Source organism: Phacochoerus africanus, chromosome 9, assembly GCF_016906955.1.
Source record: "Phacochoerus africanus isolate WHEZ1 chromosome 9, ROS_Pafr_v1, whole genome shotgun sequence".
Lineage (NCBI taxonomy): Eukaryota > Metazoa > Chordata > Mammalia > Artiodactyla > Suidae > Phacochoerus > Phacochoerus africanus.
The window spans coordinates 123532599-123554785 of NC_062552.1; the positions used below are offsets into that span (position 1 = coordinate 123532599).

The following is a 22187-nucleotide window of genomic DNA, read 5'->3' on the forward strand; positions in this document are numbered from 1 at the left end:
CTTCGCCCCGCCCCCCGCAACTCACGGCTCCGCCCTCCCGGAGGCGCGGGCTGTGGGGCCCCGCGCCTTTTGTGTCGGGCTTGGGCCGCCGCGCGCGCTCGCCCCTCCGCCGGCGGGGGACGCATCCTCAGTCTCGGCTCGCGGGCTGACTTCGCTCGCGCGCGCCCTGCCGCCTCCCCGTCGGTGGCCTTGGAGCCGCCCGCGCCGCCGGGGCCCGAGCCCCGAGTCTCGGGCGGGCGCGCGCTCCGCCCGGCCGGCGGAACCCCGGTGGCGCTCGCCCCCTCCCCTGCTCTGCCTTCCCCCGGCGGCGCGCGCATACGGCGGCCGGGCACGCGCCCGCCAAGATGGCAGGGGCAGGGGCCCAGCTGTCAGGCGCCGCCGCCGCCGCCCTTCCCCGCAGCTAGCGGCCCGGACGCCCGCCGCGAGAAGATGAGCCCCCGCTGCCCCCCGCAGCCCAGCGAGACGCGGAGCCGCCGCGCCCGGGGCCGGCTGCCCCGCTAACGCCCCGCGCCCCGCGCCGCGCCCCCGGCCCCGCGCGCCCGCCGCGGCAGCGACAATGAGGTGAGTGGGGCGGGCGTCCGGGCGAGGCGAGGCCGGGCGGGCGGCGTCGCGAGCGCCGGGAGGGCTGCGGGAGAGGCGTGGGGGCGTCGGGGGCCGTGCGAGGGTCCGGGGGTGCCGGGGTGGGGGGGCGGCCTGCTGGAAGCCGCGGGCGGTGCCGGCCTCTGCAGCTCGCGGGAGGCGCTGGGAGGGGGCTGCGAGCTGGGGCGGGGGACGCCGACCCCGCGGGCAGGTGTGGCCGCGCCCGACCCGGAGCCCCCCGCTGCCTCCCTCCCGGGGCCGCTGGCTCTCGACCCTTGGGCCAAGCCTCCCGGGGCCGGCGCTCGGAGCTCATTTGTCAAGTGGTAGTTTCCTACCATCTGGAGCTGCTTAGCCTCTTCTGCTCCCTTTTCCTCGTCCCCGTTTCCTTTCTTCTTGCACACCGGTAAAGGGCAAGCCCCGCAGTGTGCCACTGACTGGTTTATCACCCAGACAGGGGGTCTGGTGGTTACACCTCGTGGGGGGGGGGGCGGACATTGCCAGCACCCAGGCGCTCGGAATTCTCTCGGCAGAGGGAACCCAGTCCTGACTTTCTGGGGATTATCCCTTCCTTGCCTTTTGTCTGTGATTTTACCTTCAAAACATATGTCCCACAAAAACTCTAGCGTCTGTAGTTTCATTTTGCCTGTTTTGTAATCTTTATATGAATACAAATGCAGTATATTATAGTCCTCCATTGTATAAAATCCCACAATTTAGTGTTCCATTATTGGTAGGCATTTGAATTGTTTCACGCTTTTGGCTATGAATAATAACACTGCTGTGAATACTCTTCTGGGTCTCTTCGTGCATTTATTTCTGTTGGGTGTATACCCACCAGTGGCACTTCTAGATCCAAAGATAGCCATATCTGCAACCTTAGGAGAATAATAGCAAGTTTCTAAAGTATTTGTACCAATTGACAGTCCTACCAGCAAGTGCGTAAGCGTTCTTGTGCTCCACATCCTTGTCAACACTTGGCATTGTCAGTCTTACATTTTAGCCAACTTGGTGATTGTTGCAGAGGTATCCTGTTGTTTTGACTTGCAATTCATGACTGATGAGGTTGAGTTACTTTTCATGTTTATTTAGTGTCCTCCTGTATGAAGTGCCTGTTGAAAAGTGTTTTCTTTTGGGGTTGACATGCCTTCCTAATTTGTAGGAGTTCTGTTTCAAAGTCAAGAAGATACTTTCCTGTAACATCTTCTAGAAATCTTACTGTTTTGCCTTGCAAATTCATATCTACAGTCCACTTGGAGTGACTTTTGTGCAATTTGTAAAAAGGGGTCAAATGTCATGTTTACCAGAATCATTTATTTAGCACTGTTGATCAAAACAGTCGTGCTTTTGGGAGTTCCCATCGTGGCGCAGTGGTTAACGAATCCGACTAGGAACCGTGAGGTTGTGGGTTCGATCCCTGGCCTTGCTCAGTGGGTTAAGGATCCGGCGTTGCCGTGAGCTGTGGTGTAGGTTGCAGATGCGGCTCGGATCCTGCGTTGCTGTGGCTCTGGCGAAGGCTGGCAGCTACAGCTCTGATTAGACCCCTAGCCTGGGAACCTCCATATGCCACGGGAGCGGCCCAAGAAATGGCAAAAAGACCAAAAAAAAAGTCGTGCTTTCCCTATAGCTCTGCATTGCCACGTTTGTCATCTCCCAGTCTTCCATTTGGGGTGAGTTATTTCCCTCTGAGGAGTACTCTTTAGAATTCCTGGGGCATGTCTGCGGGCAACAAATTCTTAAGAGTGTTTGTCTGCAAATGTCATTATTTATCCTTCATTGAAAAAAAAATAGATTTGGAGTTCCCTGGTGGCTCAGGTTGATGCTGTGGCAAGGGTTTGATCCCTGGCCTGGGAACTTCCACATGCCATGGGTGTGGCCAAAAAAAAAAAGAAAAAGAAAAACAGATTTATTGAAATATAATTCACATGCTATAAAATTTACCCAAGGTATACAGTATGACAGTTTTTAGTATTTTCAGTTATGAAACCATTCCACTGTCTAATTTTATTTATTTTTAATTTTTTTGTCTTTTTGCCTTCTCTAGGGCCGCTCCTGCAGCATATGGAGATTCCCAGGCCAGGGGGTCTATTGGAGCAAGGCCAGGGATCGAACCCACAACCTCATGGTTCCTAGTCGGATTCGTTAACCACTCTGCCACAGTGGGATCTCCTAGTGTGATTTTTTTTTTTTTTTGGCTGCGTTGACGCATGTGGAAGTTCCTAGGCCAGGGATCAAATCTGAGCTGCACCTGTGACCTACACCATGGCCAGGGCAATACTGGACCCTTAACCCACTGCACCACAGCAGTAACTCCATTTTTTTAACCTTATAATTGAGGTGCTTAGGACTTCTTGAATCTTTGGCTTCATGTCTTTCATTAGCTTGGGACGTCATCAGCCGTTGGTACTTCAAATATTGCTTCTGTTCCATTCTCCTTCACCTTTCCTTCTGGGACTGTATTATAAATGTTGGGAGATTTCACTGTATCTTTTGTGTCTCTTAACCTTCCTTCTGTGTTTTCTATGTCTCTTTGTCCTTCATTCTGGATATCTCCTTACCTACCTTTCCTATCAATCGAGTTGTTGTTGTGTTTGTTTGGGTTTTTTTGTCTTTTTTTTTTTTGCTATTTCTTGGGCAGTCTAATCGGAGCTGTAGCCACAGGCCTACGCCAGAGCCACAGCAACGCGGGATCCGAGCTGTGTCTGCAACCTACACCACAGCTCACGGCAACGCCGGATCATTAACCCACTGAGCAAGGGCAGGGACCGAACCCGCAACCTCATGGTTCCTAGTCGGATTCGTTAACCACTGCGCCACGACGGGAACTCCATGTGTTTGTTTTTTGACTTTTGTCTTTTTAGGGCCGCACCCACAGCATATGGAGGTTCCCAGGCTAGGGGTCTAATGGGAGCTATTGCTGCCAGCCTACACCACAGCCACAGCAACACCAGATCCGAGCCACGTCTGTGACCTACACCACAGCTCATGGCAACACCGGATTCTTAACCCACTGAGCGGGGCCAGGGACTGAACCCGCAACCTCATGGTTCCTAGTCAGATTCATTTCCACTGAGCCACGATGGGAACTCCCCTCAATTGAGTTTTCAACTTCAGTTATCATATATTTTTTGATTCTTTAATCTCCATTTGGTTTTCTTTTTATAGTTTCCAGCTGTCTGCCAAAATTATCAATCTTGTCTTTCATCTTCTTGAATATAGTAAGTATAATTATCTTAAAGTTTGTCCCATACATGGCCATGTTTTGAATCATGGCCAATGTCTGATTCTCTCAGTTTTCATTCATACCGTCTTGTCAGTTTATGCGCCTGGTTGTTTTTTGTTTGTTTGTTTGTTTGTTTTGGTTGTGTGCTTGACATCGTATTTGCAGAATGGTTTATAGAAATAATTCGAGGCTAGGATGGTGTTTTCTCTTTAGAGACAGTTCACACTGGCTTCTGTCAGACGGGTGGGGCACTTGTGTCTGGAGCCACTCCATGCGGCCTCAAGGACTGAGATGTTTCTAAGCCAAGCTGCAGTCCTTGTGAGAGCCAGCCCGTCCCGTTTACCTTTCGCCCTGGTGTTCAGCTCCTCACCAGCACTTTTGCTCCCAACCCAAAGCCCAGCTTCTGATGTTCCCTTCAGACGCAGCCAACATCCCCAGGAGGAGGTAGCCCAGGTACTGAGCTCCCCTCCTCCTCCAAGCACATAGTTACTGTGTTTTTCCCTGCTTTTCTTACGCTAGAGAGGCAAAATTCTGCGTCCTTGAGGGCTCTGATAGGACCATTCAGTTGAAGATGCAGTGAGCTTTTGTAACATACAGCTGCTCCCACATTGAAAGACATCTTTTTACCTAAGCACAGAAACAAAAAACAAAAATCCCAAAACAGTCCTTTTCAGCTGGAGGATTGTTCTGATTTACTTAGTTTGTGTTTGCTGGAAGTAAAAGTCCCTGATTTATGCCTGGTAGGGTCGGTTTGAATCACTATTCAGTTCTAGAGGAGGCTTAAGCTACTAGGTTACGGAAACTGTGGAGGATAATAATACTTATTTTCTTGAGTTATGTCATAACTAGAAATGCTCCTAGAAATAAGGTAATTTTAAGAGTAAATCTTTATTTCCTCTTAATATGTAATTATTGGGAAAAATGGCAGATCTTTACTGTAAAGCAAAGGATTTTGGAAACAGCTTTCCTCTCTTCTTTTCATATTCATTTACCTCCTGTCTTGATTTTCTTTACTTTTCTCTTTTTTTTTTTGGTCTTTTTGTCTTTTCTAGGGCCGCTCCCACGGCATATGGAGGTTCCCAGGCTAGGGGTCCAATAGGAGCTGTAGCCGCCGGCCTAGGCCAGAGCCACAGCAACGCCAGATCTGAGTCGCATCTGCAACCCACACCACAGCTCACGGCAACGCCAGATCCTTCACCCACTGAGCAAGGCCAGGGATCGAACCTGCAACCTCATGGTTCCTAGTCGGATTCGTTAACCACTATGATGGGAACTCCGGTTTTCTTAATTGCTTATTTGGTAAAAAGTACCCTTTACCTGGTCTACTTGAATAGAACATTTCAATTTTTGATCAATAATTGCATAACAGCATTCTCAGATCCCATTTTTTTCAGGTTACATGAAAACGTGTGGATGTAGCAATGAAAGTTTTAAATACTTTCTCCAAAATGAGTCATTCAGTTATTTTTTTTTCTTTACATAGATTTTTTTAAAAACATCGCTGACAGTTTAACATGGTTCCCTGTCGCAGGCTGTTTATAGTAAAACATCTGTATATGTATGTTTGCATGTTCCTCAAGCACTTGGCTTTTGCAAATGGACCTAAATGAGAAGGACGGTGGATTTCTATTCATAGCCTCTGTTGTCAGCTCACTTGATTTTGTTTTTGTTCGTTTTTGTTTTTGTTTGTTTTTGTTTTCTTAGGGCCACACCTGTGGCATATGGAAGTTCCCAGGCTACGGGTGAAATTGGAACTGCAGCTGCCAGCCTACACCCACAGCCACAGCAACACAGGATCTGAGCCAAGCCGTGTCTGTGACCTACACCACAGCTCGGGGCAACACCAGATCCTTAACCCACTGAGCCAGGCCAGGGATTGAACCTGCATCCTCATGAAAGCTAGTCAGATTTGTTTCCACTGAACCTCGACGGGAATTCCCATCAACTCATTTGATTTTGATATTTATATGCTTCATCTGTAAAAAATACTTTCCTTTTTATTTGATCCTGAATTTTTTTTAAGTTCCTTTTTTCTGTCTGGCCCTGGCGTGCAGCAGCTTGATGTGGGATCTCCATTCCCAGACCAGGGATTGAACCCAGGCCACAGCAGTGAGAGCACCAAGTCCTAACCACTAGACTACCAGGGAACCTGCTGAATTTAAATGAGACTAGCACATCGTTTTTCTTACTAAATCATTTCAGGAGAGTGTGTGGATATGACCTATTGGAAAAGGTCTGAGAAGTTCCCACTGTGGCACGGTGGGTTAAGAAGCTGACTGCGGAGGTTTGGGTCACTGCAGAGGCATGGGTTTGATCCCTAGCCCGGTGCAGTGGGCTAAAGGATCTACACTGCTCATATTCAATCCCTGGCCTGGGAATTTCCGTATGCAGTCGGTGTGGCCATTAAAAAAAGGAAGAAAGAGGAGTGCAGTGGAAGCAAATCTGACGAGGAACCATGAGGTTGCAGGTTCCATCCCTGACCTCATTCAGTGGGTTAAGGATCCGACATTGCCATGAGTTGTGGTGTGGGTTGCAGATGAGGCTGGGATCCTGCATTGTTGTGGCTGTGCTGTAGGCTGGCAGCCACAGCTCCAATTCGACCCCTAGCCTGGGAACCTCCATATTCCACAGGTGTGGACCTAAAAAGCAAAAAAAAAAAAAAAAAAAAAAAGGAAGAAAGAAAAGAAAAAGGTCTGAAATGTAGCCTCTCAACTGACCCTTCTAAGGAGTGTTTCAGAAAAAAAGGCCTAAGACTGAAGATGCAGCCTAATAAAAACTGAACATTTGAGGCATGTGTCCGCACATTTTAGCAAAGAAGTTCTGTTGAGTCAAACGACTTGGATAGTTGAGGCTGTATCTGAATTTCTTTGGTTTTCCAGACGACGGCCTGAAGTCTTATTTCCCTTTTTCCTAACCAACCTTGTGTATTCTCCTATCTCCATCCAGACATCATTTTTTGAGGACTTAACTGTTGCCTTTACTATTTCGGTGGTGAGGAGGTGGGAGGAACTGGACCTCCCCTCCCCTAAAGAGGCCCCATCCCTAAAAGATGTACGGAAACTGACTAGATCCCTTTCTGCATCCTTTTCCTCCCCCGGAACAAAAGACCCTCATACCTGACATGCGGAATATTTCCCTGTGCATACTCTAGTCTCTATCTGCTGGGAACGTTGTCTTCCGTGAACGTGTGCCCTGTCTGCCTTGGTCGTTTCAAGATGTGATATGTACAAGTTTAACACTGCGCGTTATTAACTCACTGTCTTGGTGATTTTTTCCCCTCATTTCTTACGTTTAAGGGAGCATTTTTCTAGACGTTCGGGAAGTGTTAAGTTTTCGGTTTTATCTGTGAAATTTCACACAAGTTCATCCTTCCTATTGTCCGGAATATGAGGTGAGGATCAGTCTTACAGGTTTTCCTTCAACATTGCTGGTCGGATACTTGATCCTTTCAGTAGATAACGGCAGACACGCTCCGGCAAGTTTTCCAAGCTGGACGGCAGGACAGACGTGTGAGTCCCCAGATCCTCTCCAGGGGTGCATGGTGGCAGATGACAGCATGTGAGGGAAGATCACCCCCAGTCCTCAGAAGCTGGCCTGCCCCCGCTCCCCCCACCCGCCCTGCAGGTGTGAAGCGTGGCCCGTCTCCCGTCGTGCAGGTCTGGTTGTGTGTCAGGGGACCGCCTCCTCTGGGCCAAGGGCACTTTGTCGGCCTCGTGGTGTACGGGTGCGGCGTGACCACAGGTGCCGTCGAGCTGCCCGGGCACGGGCTCTTCTGGCTGCGGCCGCCTGCACCAGCTTCCATCTTGGAGTCCAGAACATCTCTGAACGGGGCAGGGACCCTTCTCCAGGTGTCTTTGAAAGTCCTCTCAGGGAGACTAGGATGGGGCCACGGGGCTTCTGTGTGTGTATCTTCCTTCCGCGCTCTCCTCTTGTTCTGCCTGCCTGTTTTTAGTCCTGTGCCATTACTGTTTTTACCTTGTGGGTAATGATTTTTCATATAAGCACAGTATCTTTTTATTAAAGTCATGTCACGTTGAATTTTGCTGGTTGGGTAGTTTTGTTGGTATCTCATACGAACATGAGAAATTTAAACTTCTTGTGATTGCACCTAAGTAAGCTGTGTGAAAATAAATCAGCGTTGTTTCACCTAAAGACTTTTTTCCCTTTAAGAGGAATCGGGGTATTGCCCAAGTTTGACCCTCGCGGTGGACTTGGAAGCTTGACGACGCCGGTCGTTACGTGAATGTCCTCAGTGCTGTGGTTGTGTGAAAAGTTAGGGGAGAGGCCTCCCGCTGGCGTCAGGGACGGCTGGGAAGCACAGTGGCCCCTAGGAAGCTCCTCGCTCCAGCCTGGAAGGAGAGGACCACGTCGAAGAAACTTTCGGGGGCAGTTTTCTCTTATTTTTTGGAAAGATCATTCTTTTCTGAATTAAATGTATGCGTTGAAAGTGGAGAATTTGAAAACATAGAAAGGTATAGAGACAGTAAAAAGCAGCATTGATCCTACTGTTTGGGGATAACCCCGTCGAACATGGGGCACAGACAGTCCTTTTGTCTTTTTCGTGTGTAAGTGTACTTTTTCACGGAATTGTTATTGTACTGTGTGTTTGTATTGGACATACATAAACAGCTGAGTAATAGTCCATCGGATGATATACCATCATTTATTTACCAGTGCCTTAAGTTTGGGGCGGTTAGCTCGTTTTTAGGATTTCATCATTGTAAACAATACGATGATAATATCTGTGCACCTAGAGTGCATCTCTGATTATTTCCTTAAGATAAGTTACCAAAGCGGTATTATTAATGGTACCATCTTATCAGAATGTTGACTTTAAGCAAAGGCGAGAGAGAGATAAAGTCAGTGAAAGGAACTTTATTCCTGCTCCTAACTTGGAGGTTCCCCTGGCAGAAGAGCCGAGGACCAGGGCCGGAATCAGAAGGGAATGGTGCAGTTGCATCTGCTCACCAGTGGGGGGAGCCCTGTCCCCGAGTCCTCACTCATTACCAAGGGAGGACTGAAGACTGCCTGTCCTTGTGTTTAAGGCTGTGTGAAAGACAGCTTCTCCTCCTTGGTCTCTGTTTAATGTAGGTATGTGAATGAAGTTTTTTTTATTTTAACACTGAGTTAGGCCACATTTTGTCCCTTGTATTCTAAGCAGCCTTGTATTCTAAGCAGGTCCTTTATAGGCTAAAGGACCTGAGTTCTGCCCCAGAGTCACTCCTTACCAGCTAACTTTGAGCAATTTACTTTTTAAATTTTTTTTAATTTTTTTTTATTTCTAGGGCTACATCTGCAGCGTATGGAGGTTCCCAGGTTAGGGGTCGAATCAGAGCTGTAGCCGCCGGCCTACGCCAGAGCCACAGCAATGCCAGACCTGAGCCGCGTCTACGACCTACACCACAGCTCACGGCAATGCTGGATCCCTAACCCACTGAGCAAGGCCAGGGGTCGAACCCGAATCCTCATGGATCCTAGTCGGGTTCGTTAACTGCTGAGCCACAAAGGGAACTCCCTTGAGCAAATTGCTTAACCTCTATGAACTCCCCATTTTTCTCCCGTTTTTAAGTGAGGGTAATACTACTTCCGTCACAGGGTTTTGCGAGGATCGGATGAGGATACATAAAAAATTCTTAGCTTATGATGTTCAGTAAAGGTTAGCAGTTTGTCTCTCTCACCTCATTTGTTGTGACTCTGAGGAAGATAAACCCCGGGAAATCTGGAACAATTTTGATTCCAGATGCTCTGCCCGTTTGTCAGATCACCGTGTGACTTCTCTACCGTATGTGATGATTTTTCGTTTTTGAAACCATCCTCGCTCTTGACGCTTCACCCTCTGAAAACGGCCAGGGACAGTCTCTATGAGAGATGCCAAGTAGAGCTACTGAAATAAAGACAAAGCTGGAGGCATGTCAGTTTGGGGTAGAGGAGATAACTGTACCAGCAGGTGCAGACTGAGAAATAGTTCCTGCAGCTGGGCACGGTTAGCTGGGAGCTTCTCGGAAGCCGAGGCAGCAGCGAGGGCAGCGGGTGCCGCGTGGCAGGCTTTCGCCGTGTCCTACAAAAAATGCACGTCGTGCCTCACAAGAGCTTAGTCTGGGAGCCTCTTCCCTCCTCCAGTCCTTCCCCCTGGCGATACACTTGCCCCGAGCCCCTCTGTGGAGCTTCCCGCACCGCAGACCCTCTGGGAGCTGCCCTGCACGCTGGGCTCTCCCTGTGGAGCTGTGTGTCCTGCTCCGACCTGGGCTTCGCTGTTCCCTCGCCCAGGATGCTCGCGTGAGAAAAGCTCGGACGGACTGTTCCTGGGTTGACCAGCGTTCACCCGCTTCCTTTTCCTCTTGACCTTGCTCAGGTCTCAGCCTTCACATCTTGCCTGGATGGCACTTCCTAGGGGGCCCGTCCTTGACCCCTTCCCCGGCTGAGGGCCCGTCCTGATCATTGGCCTCCCTCGCAGCAGCCCGCGTCTCCGGACCGACTTCCCTCTTCCCCCGATGCCTCCGAGAGCATTGCGCCTGCTTCCCTCTCTGTTCGAAATTAGACTCCTAGAGCCTGGCGCAGCGCCTGGCACTTGTACCTAAAATGGGTAGTAAATCATGACATGCATTCCACCTTCCAGTAGGACATTCCATTTCCCGCACGGCTGACGCCAGCATCCAAGACGAAGGCTCTTCCGTGACGCGCCCCGTGAGTTCATGAAGCACCGGAGTGGCAGTGCTTTAATCTGGTATCGACATGCCTCTGCCAGGAGACGGGATTTGTGTATTGATGTGTGGATGGGTTTTTTTTTTTTTTTTAATTCAAGAATAGTTGATTTGCAAGGGTGAATTTTTAGCTGTATCCAAATTAGTAAGAATAAGCTATGCAGGAATTAGTACTCCATATATATCGTATAAGTTTGTTGAGATCTTTTGGATGGGAATGCTATTTTAAGTAGCTTATTTTAAGACTTTCTCAGACTCCCATGGGTGTTAAAGCAAACCCAAATGTGTACTTTCTGTTCCAGAGCTCCGCTTTATAATTTTGTAATAAAGTTTCAATATAGGGGGGAAAAGCAAGGATGACTTTTTTTTCCTGTTATTTCTTTGTAGGGACATTGTGCCCTGTAACTCTCAATGTCCCTGATGTTTCTCAAACTAATGTGCCTAAGAGTCACTGTGGGTATGTCCTTCCAGAATGCAGATCCCAGGCCCCATTGTCGGGGATGGAGCAGTGCTTTGCATAAATCTTTCTTTTCTCTTCTTAGTAATAGAACTTATATTTTAACACACCTTTAGATGTGCAGGAAAATTGAGCAGCTCGAGTGGCGCGTTTCCCTGCGCTCTGGCGTATGCACGTTCCCCTGTCAGCAACACCTCACGCGGGTCATCTGTTAGACTTGGTGCACTAACGTGGATACAGTGTTTGTAGCTCAAGTCCCTAGATTATCCCCGTCGCCTCGTTTTTATCCAGTGTCCTCTTCCTGTTCCAGAGTCCCATGCAGATGACCGCATCACACTTAGTTGTCACGTCTCCGTAGGCGCCTCTGCTGTGAGGGTTTTTCAGACTTTACTGTTTGATGATCTTGACGATTTTGAGGAGCGCTTGTGGAGGCCTGCGGTAGGATGCCCCTGGGCTGGAATTTGTCTCGTGTTTTCCTCTTGGTTAGACTGGGCTTAAAATTCCGAGCAGGAGGATCACAGAGGGAAGGGGACCTTCCGTCCCGCGTTGCAGAGGGTCCGGTGCAGCCGCTCTAGCAGCGTTGATGCGGACCACGGCCGCCTGGCTGAAAGAGTGTTTGTCAGGTTTCACGACTGTAAAGTCGTTTTCTTTCTTCTTTCCTTCTTTTTTGTCTTTTTAGGGCCGCACCCACAGCACATGGAAGTTCCCAGACTGGGGAGGAATCGGAGCTAGAGCTGCCGGCCTACACCACAGCCGCAGCCACGCCAGATCCAAGCTGCGTCTGCGACCTACCCCGCAGCTCACGGCAACGCCGGATCCTCCACCCACGGAGCGAGGCCGGGGATCCAACCCACGTCCTCCTAGACACCAGTCACATTTGTTTCCGCTGCACCACAGTGGGCGCTCGGTAAAGTTCTTCTTTTATTCCCCTTTTCATACTGTTTTCTTTTCAAGAAAGTCACTATTTGTAGTTTACCCTTAAGGAGCAGGGAGTTATATTCTTTCTGATGAAAACTTCTTAAATTTTAATAATTACTTGTTTTTATGTGTATTAGAAAAAAATTAGTGCATCGGATTAGTGGTATCTTAACTGGCTGGGTTCCCGAAGGCTCATGTGCGTTTGGAGGGGGCTTTCCCTCTGGGCGTGGGAATGAGGGGAGGGCGGGCTGGGGACAGAGGGAGGGTGGGTACACACGCTCATCGTTGAGCCAGCTAGTCTCTTACTCATACTGGGGGCGGAAGGCAGGAGCATGTATCCATTAGCTCCTGCCTTCATTTGGCAGAGGGTTGCCCGCAGGGCACGAACCCCTCTGTACCTGGTGGCATTCACGTGTGGATACTGAGAGCTCCCCCCATGGCAGACCCCTGGGGCCATCCCAGGTCAAAGCCCTGGCAGTTTGGTGGCCTCAGCAGTGGCTGGAATGAGGAATGGGTAAGGCAGGAGCAGCGGAAATGATGCTCGAGGCGGGGGGGGGGAGGGCTAACAGGTGATTTTGAGCTTATAATTTTTTTTCTTTTTACTCCTTGTTTTTCAGTAACAGCTGGAAAGTCTTCTACATTCCAAGGTTGAATTCCCCCTTTTTTTTTTAGTATGTGTACAGTTTCTTTTTTCTTTTTCAAATATTGAAATCTTTGATCTGTTTGGAATTAAATCTGTAGTTGGAGAGCTGGATCCAGTTGTAGCCTTCTCCACCTGGCGCTTCAGTTAGCCCTGTACCATTCAGTAAAAATTCCATTTTCTCTCAGTGTTTGGAGATTCTGTCTTATGTCATATTTAATTAATTTGACCTATTTCTGGATTTCCTATGATGTTCCATTGGTCTTTGTTTATTCATGTGCCAACACCTTACTGTTGGTTAAAAGAGACTCTATCATATGTGCTAATATTTAGTAGAGCCAATGCTCTCTTACTGCTCTAGTGAATTGATTTTAAAGGAAAAAATTAATAACACTCATGTTTAACAGATATGGCAAAAATCATGAATGACCAAATAGTGCTTTGACCCAAAGGAACAAATCCAGAATGGCTTGATTCAGGTACCTATATACCCCTTGGGGAGAATTCTCACTTGTGGCATATGTGGCTTTTTTTTTTCTCTCTCTTTTGTCTTTTTAGGTCTGTACTTGTGGGATATGGAGGTTCCCAGGCTAGGGGTCGAATTGGAGCTATAGCTGCCGGCACACACCACAGCCACAGCAACTCCAGATCTGAGCCACGCCTGCAACCCACACCACCACTCACAACAATGCTGGATCCTTCACCCACGGGGCGAGGCCAGGGATCATACCTGTGACCTCACGGAAGCTTGTCAGCTTCCTTTCCACTGCGCCACGACAGGAACTTCATGTCTGTGGCTTTTGAACGTGAGTCAGGGAGGCTTGAGAGAGGCTGGCGCGCACTCACAGGCAGCACGCCTTTGCAGAGCAGAGGTGTTAGTGCAGCCGAGGCACCCCTGCCCTCCGTCACCCTCCCTCCAAATCATTAATGAAACGGGTTTATTTTGGAGATTGGTTGGTTTGTTTTTTTTGGCAGCCTGTGGTGGCATATGGAGCTCCTGGGCCAGGCATTGGATCCAAGCTGCAGTTGTGACATACACTGCAGTTGCAGCAACACTGTATCCTTTAACCCACTCTGCTGGGCTGGGGATTGAACCTGCGTCCTGACATCCTGACGCTGCAGAGACACCACCAAACCCGTTATACCACAGCAGGAACTCCTATTTTGGCAGTTTTTGACCTGTAAAAAGTACTCGTTTGTCAAACTTAGAAAGTTGAATTCAGAAACTTAGAAATTCTCCAAGTCCAGTCATTTTTAATCCTCCCTGGGCCTCAGAAACAGTTGAAAAGGCCCCCTTCCCCTCCCTCTTCCCAATACCAGGGCCCTACCCTAAGGTTGATTCCATTCATCTGGAATAAGGTGTTTTGTCGTTGTTGATTTGAAACCTCCAGGTTATTGAAGTGCGCAGCCTGAGTTGAAAACTGCTGACCTAGTCCTGCTGTCAGGGCCAGGTCTGGTGCATTTGAAATGCAGTACATGCTCAGTGAGCCGAGTGATGCCGAGCTCCCTGTTTCGGACGCAGACTCCAGAGGCTGCTTGCTCACAGATACTCATAGGTGCAGAGGCATTAGGGACAGAAGCTCAGATTTCTTGTCTCCGTTTCTGGCCTGGTCTTCTCTCTTCTTCGCCCCTGGTTTCCTCTTTAGCTGTAGACAGAAGCCGCAGGGGCATGTGTCGTCTTGATTCGTGTTCATTTTTATGACCTCGACACTAGTTCCTTCTCTGCGGTCCAGCAAAAACTTGGGAATGAGCCTTAGACTTTGTAGTCAGATAATTGGCCTGTACTGAAATTTCAGCTCTCCGTTCAGTGTCAGCCCCCGGGGACGGGGGTGGGGGCAGGTGGGGAGAAGGCGCCAAAGGCAGAGGGAACTCCCGTTCCTCACGCACCTGTTGTGTGTCAGCCTCTGTGCCTGCGCGTTTGCTGCCCTCTCGTTTTTTGCAGGGAGCGCTGCACCTCCGATTCCAGCTGTAAAGCGCTAGGGTTTCAGGTTCCACTGCACGATGACATCACTTCTGATTAATGCTTGGTGTCATTTAGGGCTTTGTGGGTTCCTGTTGGTCAACAGGGATTCCTCCTCCTTGTTCTCCCACGCTTCGCATCGCCTCCGTCCCTGATTTGATTAGTCCCATGGGAAAAACTCGACGTTCAAAACTGCCCACGTGGAGACTGGCTAGCAAAGACGTGAATGAAATTATGAGCGATTTATGTTGTTAAGTTGCTGTCTGGTTCCGTTCTAAACAAGGGTCACGTTAAGTTGTGTGAGACTGGGGGGGTTCTTCTTCCGGCAGCGCTTTTATAAGGTAGCGTGGACCTCGATCCCGCTAAGAAAAAAAAGAAAAGGTGTAAAGTTGGGACATCGGTTTGGAGGCGTAGGAGAGCCACGTGGCAGAAAGGGTTTGGGGAGGGCGGTCAGGGAAGCCTGCCACTGGGCACCCTTTCTTCCTTGAAGCAGTTGGCTTTGCCAGAACCGTCAACCGAGAAGATGATGGGAGCTTTAGGCAGATTCATGGGACAGAGGAGGTCAAGAAAACAGTTGGTGTGGCATCCTAGTGAACACACCGCAGCTTTGCTTGAGGTCTCTGCTTAGGGACGGGCGAGCTGGAAACCGACGGGCCCTCTCAGGAGCGGGAGTGGTGCCCTGAACCATCTCAGGGCCCGAGTGGATTGAGGTGACCTGGGGTGGCGTGTACCCCTCACCTGCCTGCGTGTCAGAAACAAACGTAATTCCTCCCAGAGGCGCCTCAGGTTATCTATACGGTGTCATATGCGATGACTGGCGCTCAATCTGAAATTATCAGATGTATGCGAAGACAAGACCTAACCGAAAACCGGGGAGACACAGGCAATGGGGATAAACGGAATGAGATCATCAGACTGGGATTTAAAAGAACCGTGGGTCCTACGCTAAGGAAACAAATAGTGTTTTACCTTTTCTTTATTTACCCTCTCCGCTTAGAGCCTGACTCAGGCTGCAGGCGGGAGTGTTTCTCGTGTCTGGGTGGGGGCCGGTGTGACTGCCGTGTCCCCGCGTGTATTTGCATGGTGACGGACACCTTTGCTTAATCCCCTACCGTGTGGCTTTGAGGTTGGACAGGAGAGAGGTTGGAATGACGGTCAGAGGCTTTCTGGTCTTAGAGCTAGAAGAGGCCCTCACAGTCAATATTTTTTTAATTTTACGGCCACACCTGCGGCTTATGGAAGTTCCCAGGCTAGGGGTTGAATTGGAGCTGCAGCTTCAGGCCTGCACCTTAGTTTATGGCAATGCCGGATCTTTAACCCATTGGGCTAGGCCAGGAATAGAACCCACATCCTCACGGAGACCATGTTGGGTTCTTAAGCTTCTGAGCCACAATGGGAACTCCTGGAGGTCAATATTTTGACTTTTTTTTTTTTTTAATCTTTGAGAGAAATGTACAGTAAAGGTGGTGTTAAGTTAATGTAAACATAATTTCAATAAATGTGAATACTTTAAAAATACTTTAGAATTTTAAATTTACTGTAGTAAGTGTACATTTTTTTGGTAAAGTATAGGGAGTTCCGTTGGTGGCTCAGCAGGTTAAGGATCCGGCATCGTCACTGCTGTGGCTCAGGTCGCAGCTGTGACGTGGGGTTTTTTTGTTTGTTTGTTTTGTTTTGTTTGCTTTTTAAGCCCACACCTGCAGCATGTGGAAGTTCATCTGAGCCTCGTCTTCGATCTACACACAGCTCATGGCGACGCCGGATCCTTAACCCACTGAGCAAGGCCAGGAATAGAACCCACACCCTCATGGATACTAGTCGGATTCGTTACCACTGAGCCACAGCGGGAACTCCTGTGGCATGGGTTTGATCCCTCAAATTTCCTCATGCCGAGGGTGTGGCCAAAAAATAAAGTTGTAAAAATATAGACTTCTTCGTATCATAAATAACATGACTACTCCATATTTATCTGTTTTCATGTGTCACATCCACTTAATTTTTTCCGTGGAAGATACATACCGAGTACTTCCTTTAGGACAGTGGTGCCAGGGGTCAGGTTATGGACACAAGCGAGAGTGGGCCCGTGGGTGGAAGTGGGTAGCCAGGAAGGCGTCATGGGGCGCCTGAGATGAAAGGGCCAGAAAAGAGATATAGACAGCTCTGGACAACATAGAATTTTTCTTTCCCTAGCTGACCCACCAGGGAACTCCTGGACAGCACAATTTTTATTTAATTCTGTTTCTTTGCCTTTGCAACGAGCTTGGTCGGGGCTTTTATCTTGTGTTTTGGTCCTTTTGCACTTCTTGGTGCTGGTTTCTTTCATCCAGTTGGCTTTTCAGTTGCTTGAAGACAAAAGTCTTGAGAAAGTCATCCATCGTCTTAGTTAAAAGTTCTCAGTTCTTCATGATTCTCTCTAATTAGTGGCCCTTTCAAGGATCTTCCTTTCTCTGAGCTCAGACCCACTGAAGTCCATTAACAATTTAAAATTTAAGGGAGTTCCTGTCGTGGCACAGCGGAAACAAATCCGACTAGGAACCATGAGGTTGTGGGTTCGATCCCTGGCCTCGCTCAGTGGGCTAAGGATCTGGCATTGCCATGAGCTGTGGTATAGGTCACAGACACAGCTCGGATCTGGCATTGCTATGATTGGCGTAGGCTGGCGGCTACAGCTCCGATTAGACGCCTTGCCTGGGAACCTCCATATGCCAGGGGTGTGGCCCTAAAAAGACCCCCCCCCCCCAAATTTAAATTCTCTAACATTGGCCTAAACACAGAAAAATGTTAGGCCTGGCACACAGGGGAAACCCCGTGTGCCCGTAGACAGGTCGAAATCAGATATACCCATGGTCTCTGCATCCTTGTGCCAGCCAAGATGTCTAACTGGGTAGCTTTAGGGACTGTTTACAAACACATCTTCCCAGGAAGAAGGCAAATGCTCTCCTCGATTTGGGTTATTATGCAGAGTAGAAGTGTAGGCAATAGACTGAATCAGATAAAGAAGGCGGCCCCGATGGGAGAACCACACCCGAGGGAGAACCAGCTGGTCCCTTCAGGAGAGCAGAGAGAATCCGCTCTGAGGAGGTGATGAGGAGGCAGAATCGTCAGTCACACGGATGGGTGACGGCTCCCTGGGTACTGGTGCGCTGCGCTGATCCTGGGCTGTGCGTGGAAGACACGGTTAGCCAGCCACTCATGTAGCTTATTCCCAAGAAGATAGAGCACAGGTTCTTCAAGTTGAGCACCTCTCAAACCAGACTCACACCACTGTGTTCACCAGAAATTTGTTTTTGGCAAAGATTCCAGGACCTTCAATAAGGGGGAAATAGCCTTTTCAGCAAACGCTGGGACAGCCGAATATCCACATGGAAAAACTGAAGTTGAACCCTTACCTCCATGTGCAAGAGGTAACTCAGAATAGACTGTGAGCTTAAGTGTAAAAGCGAAAACTCTGAATCTCTTCTAGGAGAAAGTATGAGCGTAAACCTTCACGGCCTTGGGTTAGGCCGTGAGAACTCAGAGCCAAGAGCAAACACAGATGATCCCAGGGAAAAATGCGTAATTGGATTTCATCTAAAGTAAAAACATGGGTCCGGCAAACCACACTACCAAGACAGTGACAAGACAACTCACAGAATGGGAGAAAGAATTTGCGCATTGTATATCTGATAAGGCACATATCTAAAATACACAAAGAACTGTTACAACTCAATAAAAAAAAAGCCAACCCATTTTAAAAATGAGCCGATGATTTAAACGGACACGTCTCCAAAGAAAATATACACACGGCCAGTAAGCACATGGCAAGATGTCCAGCATCTGAAGACATGAGGAAGTGCAAACCCAAACTGCAGTGAGGCGCCGCCTCACACTCACTCGAATCAAAAGAGCAGATAACTGGTGGTGGTGAGGAAGGAAGCGGGTAATCTCCACTCGCTGGGTAAGTGGTTATGTGGACAAACCTCATACACCTCTCGTCGGAACTCTCCTGCATTGGGAGAAGCAAAGCCGTTCAAAATGTGAACATGGGGTTACCCTGGGCCTCAGCATTTCCACTTCAAGGCATATACCCAAGAGAATTAAGCCTACGTTCGTGCAGAACTTACCCACGAATGTTCCTGGGAGCATGAGTTGTGGTAGCCAAACAGTGAAAGCAACCCAAAAGTCTATGCAGTGATAAATGGATAAATAAAACGTGATTCCTTCATGCAGTGAAATATTATTCAGGAATAAAAAGCAGCGAGGTGCCCGCACTGACGCACCAGGGGTGAACCTGGAAGACATTGTGCTGAGAGAAGCCAGTCCCAAAAGACCACACATTGTATGAAATGTCCAGAAAAGGCAGATCCACGGAGGCAGGAAGTAGGTCAGTAGGTGCAGGGCGTGGGGAGGGTGAGACAGGGAGTGGCTGCTGGTAGGTGCGAGGTGGGGGGTGGGGGGATGATGAGAACTTTCTAAAGTGGGTTGTACTGATGGTCATACCACCTTGTGAATACACTAAAAAAATCGCGGAACTGTATACTTTAAATGGGTGAATCTCATGGAATAGCATCTGTTTAAAAAACAAAACAAAACATGACATGCAGTGCTGTCCTTTCCAGACTTTTCTTCCAGAATCCTCATTCTCCGCGGGCTTCGCAGCACTGTCCAGACTGGAGACCTGGAGGCACTTGCTTCCTCCCGCCAGATCCTGGTGGAGAAGCCGAGAGCGTTGCTCCTGCCTCAATGTCTCTCTGAAGGAGCAGGTCCCCTTCTCTCCAGAGTCACCTTCCTGATGGAAACCAGGTCTTTACCTGCATTCAAACGCGCGAAGTATATTCCCCTGGGTTCTCTGCCTCTTGAACCATCTCCTCTGTACTTTGTTACATTGTTAATATTCAAGTCTGAGGCAATAGTCTCTTCCTAAGTTTCTTCAGGACATTTCCATGCCTTTCCGGAGGGACTTATGACTCCTTAGCATCGCTGTAAAGTCCTGCATAACCTGGCCTCTCTCTGCCTCTTCAGATTCAGTTCCTTTGTTCTCTGCGTCCTGAGGGACCTACCCCCACACGTTCGTTGGGTACGATGATCCTCGTGCTGCCAGTTCCAAGGGACTGGCAGCCACACGGGGCTGGAGGCTGTCACTCTGGACAGCACAGGAACTTCCATCATTGCATCAGAAGCACTCGGTGGATACTTTCTGAATGAGTGAGTGTCGTCATAGCCATTATTGATGGCAGGCGTTCATCCACCCAGCCTCTGCTTTTAGGCTTTCAGTGGTTAGGTGTTCCCTGGGTTATTAGGCAGCGTGTGTGGGTACTAACCCAGCCCCTGGGATCCCTGCCTTCTTCCTGTTATCCTCAGCTGGTATTCGCTTTCCTGAAATCTCTACGCATTGATCCCGAGGTCTTCATCATCCGAAACCGCACAGCACCTTGTTAGGGTGTGGCCGGCGTTTCCCTGACTTGGCCCCAGATTGAACACACCGCTCCCCTGAGCCCTGTCCAGCAGGCTGGAGTTGTGAGTGGTTCTCACACATTGTTCACTCCAGATACGCCGTGGCTGTGGTGCGACGGGCGCAGATTTCAGGGCTTTATCCGCCCTTCTGATGTGTGCTTTTCAGGCTGTGCAGCTGTAAGTGTTGGAAGTTTCAGCATCCCGCGCAAAGTTCAGCAGGCAGTGCAGCGGCTGGCTGAAAGACGATTCTTTGAATGTGTGTTGAATAAGCTTAAGACTTGGGGAGGGGGGGCTGTGTCCACGACACGCAGAAGTCTCTGGGCTGGTCACTGAACCCACACCACAGCAGTAACGGTGCCAGATGCTCAACTTGCTAGGCTACCAGAAACTCCAAGCTTAAGACTCTTAAAGCTTTTTTGAAGGGAACTGTTTTCTGTCACCAAGTTTGTGATCAAATAAATTGTTACTCTCATCTGAAATTGTTTCTTGCTTCACAGCTATTATGGCTTTTTTTTTTTTTTTTTTTGGCAACACCCGCAGCATGCGGATGCTCCCAAACCAGGGATCCAACCTGAGCCACAGCAGTGACAATGCTGGATCCTTATTCTGCTGAGCTGTGAGGGAACTCTGCGTCTCTTTTTTTTTAATCTTAAAAATAGTTGATCATTGTAGAAAACTTAAAGATTATGGATCAGCAGAAATAAGAGGGAAAATAGTTGTCAGCACATCATCTAGTGAGAGTCACTTAACTTTCCGCTGTGTGTCCTTTTCCTGTAGCCACATGTCAGAAAAAGTATATATTGTGTTTGTGCTCCACACACAACTTTGTAATCTTTTTTTTAACCAACACATCATGTTTAATGACATATTTCTATTAAGAAATATTCTAGAGCTTAACTTTTTTCAACATTTTATTATTTTTTATTTTATTTTATTTATTTGTCTTTCCCTGTTTTTAGGGTCGTAGCTGTGATGTATGGAGGTTCCCAGGCCTAGGGGTCCAAGCGGAGCTGTAGCCGCCGGCCTATGCCAGAGCCACAGCACTGCGGGGTCCGAGCCACATCTGCAACCTACACCACAGCTCACGGCAACGCCAGATCCTTAATCCACTGAGCGAGTCCAGGGATGGAACCTGCATCCTCACGGATACCAGTCAGATTCCTTAACAGCTGAGCCACGACGAGAACTCCAACTTTTTTCAACATTTAAAATTTTCACACTTAGAAAAGCCGGTGGCCTCTTCCCCTCAAACAGCAGAAAGTGCAAGAGTTCCCATCTTTATCGTCAGGAGAACAAAACCCAGATCCCAAGCAGGCAGCACTCATGCGCGCTCCCTGGCTCCGCGCCATGCAGTCCGAACAACGGGCTGAACTGGGCCAGGGTGTCCTGGGAGGCAGTGATTCCTGTCGGACCAAGGGAGACTTTATTTTCAGGTAGACAGGGATTAGGCAATTCCGGGGAAGCTCAGGAAGGCCAATAAATTATTACGAATTAGTAAAATCTGTATGTTTCTCAGATGTTAAAGGCTACCCAAATTTAGTTTATTGGAGCCAAGAGGCTGTAAAATAAAAGCTCCCATAATAATCGTAGTAAGTCTTACTGTCTATGTCGTGTCTTCTATGCTGCAGAAAACTTTGGCATAATTATCCCAGCTTCCCAGTGGGTGGGTGAACGTGATACTCATTTTAAAGGTGAAAAAGCAGACGCAGAGAAACAGCTTGTCCAGTGTCACACAATTCATCATGAGGAAACTTGGGACTAGGGGGAAGAACTCATTTTTTTATTGAACTTTTGCTAAATGCAGACTGCTTTCACGTTTACTTTCTCATTTAATCCATGTGATAGTCTCACGAATTGGTACAGTCCCATTTTATAGATGAGGAAACTGAGGGTCAGAGGGGTTAAAAGAAGTCGTTCAAGCTTAACAGCTAGAAGGCGACAGAACGGATATTTAATCCAGCTGTTTGGCTCCAAAACCCAGTACGACTGCTCTCTGTCGCCTCTCAGTTCTTGTGCTCCTTCCTTCATTCAGCAAGTGTTTCTTGTGGGCGCGGTGGTGTCCCAGTGTCCCTGGCCTGCTCTGTTTCCTGCGCATCTCTCATCTGAGACGGTGCCTGTCACAGGAATTCTGTCGGAGGCGAGCACGTGTTCGTGTTGTGCACGTATCTGTCTGCAGGGAGGTGTCCGTAACTGCGCGTTGTTGTTTTTATAAAACCACACCTGTTCACTGTGGAAATTCAGGAAGGTACAGAAATAAGCACCAGTGACCAGGGCGTGTC

At 48.7% G+C, this 22187-nt stretch overlaps 1 protein-coding gene across 1 annotated transcript in view; it reads left to right on the top strand.

The window, feature by feature from the left end:
• The first annotated feature begins 332 nt into the window (after positions 1 to 332).
• EVL (Enah/Vasp-like) overlaps positions 333 to 22187 on the top strand; it is a 136754-nt gene continuing 114899 nt past the window's right edge. The window contains exon 1 of the mRNA XM_047797177.1: positions 333 to 561. Coding sequence (XP_047653133.1) covers positions 557 to 561 — 5 coding nt within the window. The 5' untranslated portion in view covers positions 333 to 556. The remainder of the gene's footprint in view (positions 562 to 22187) is intronic.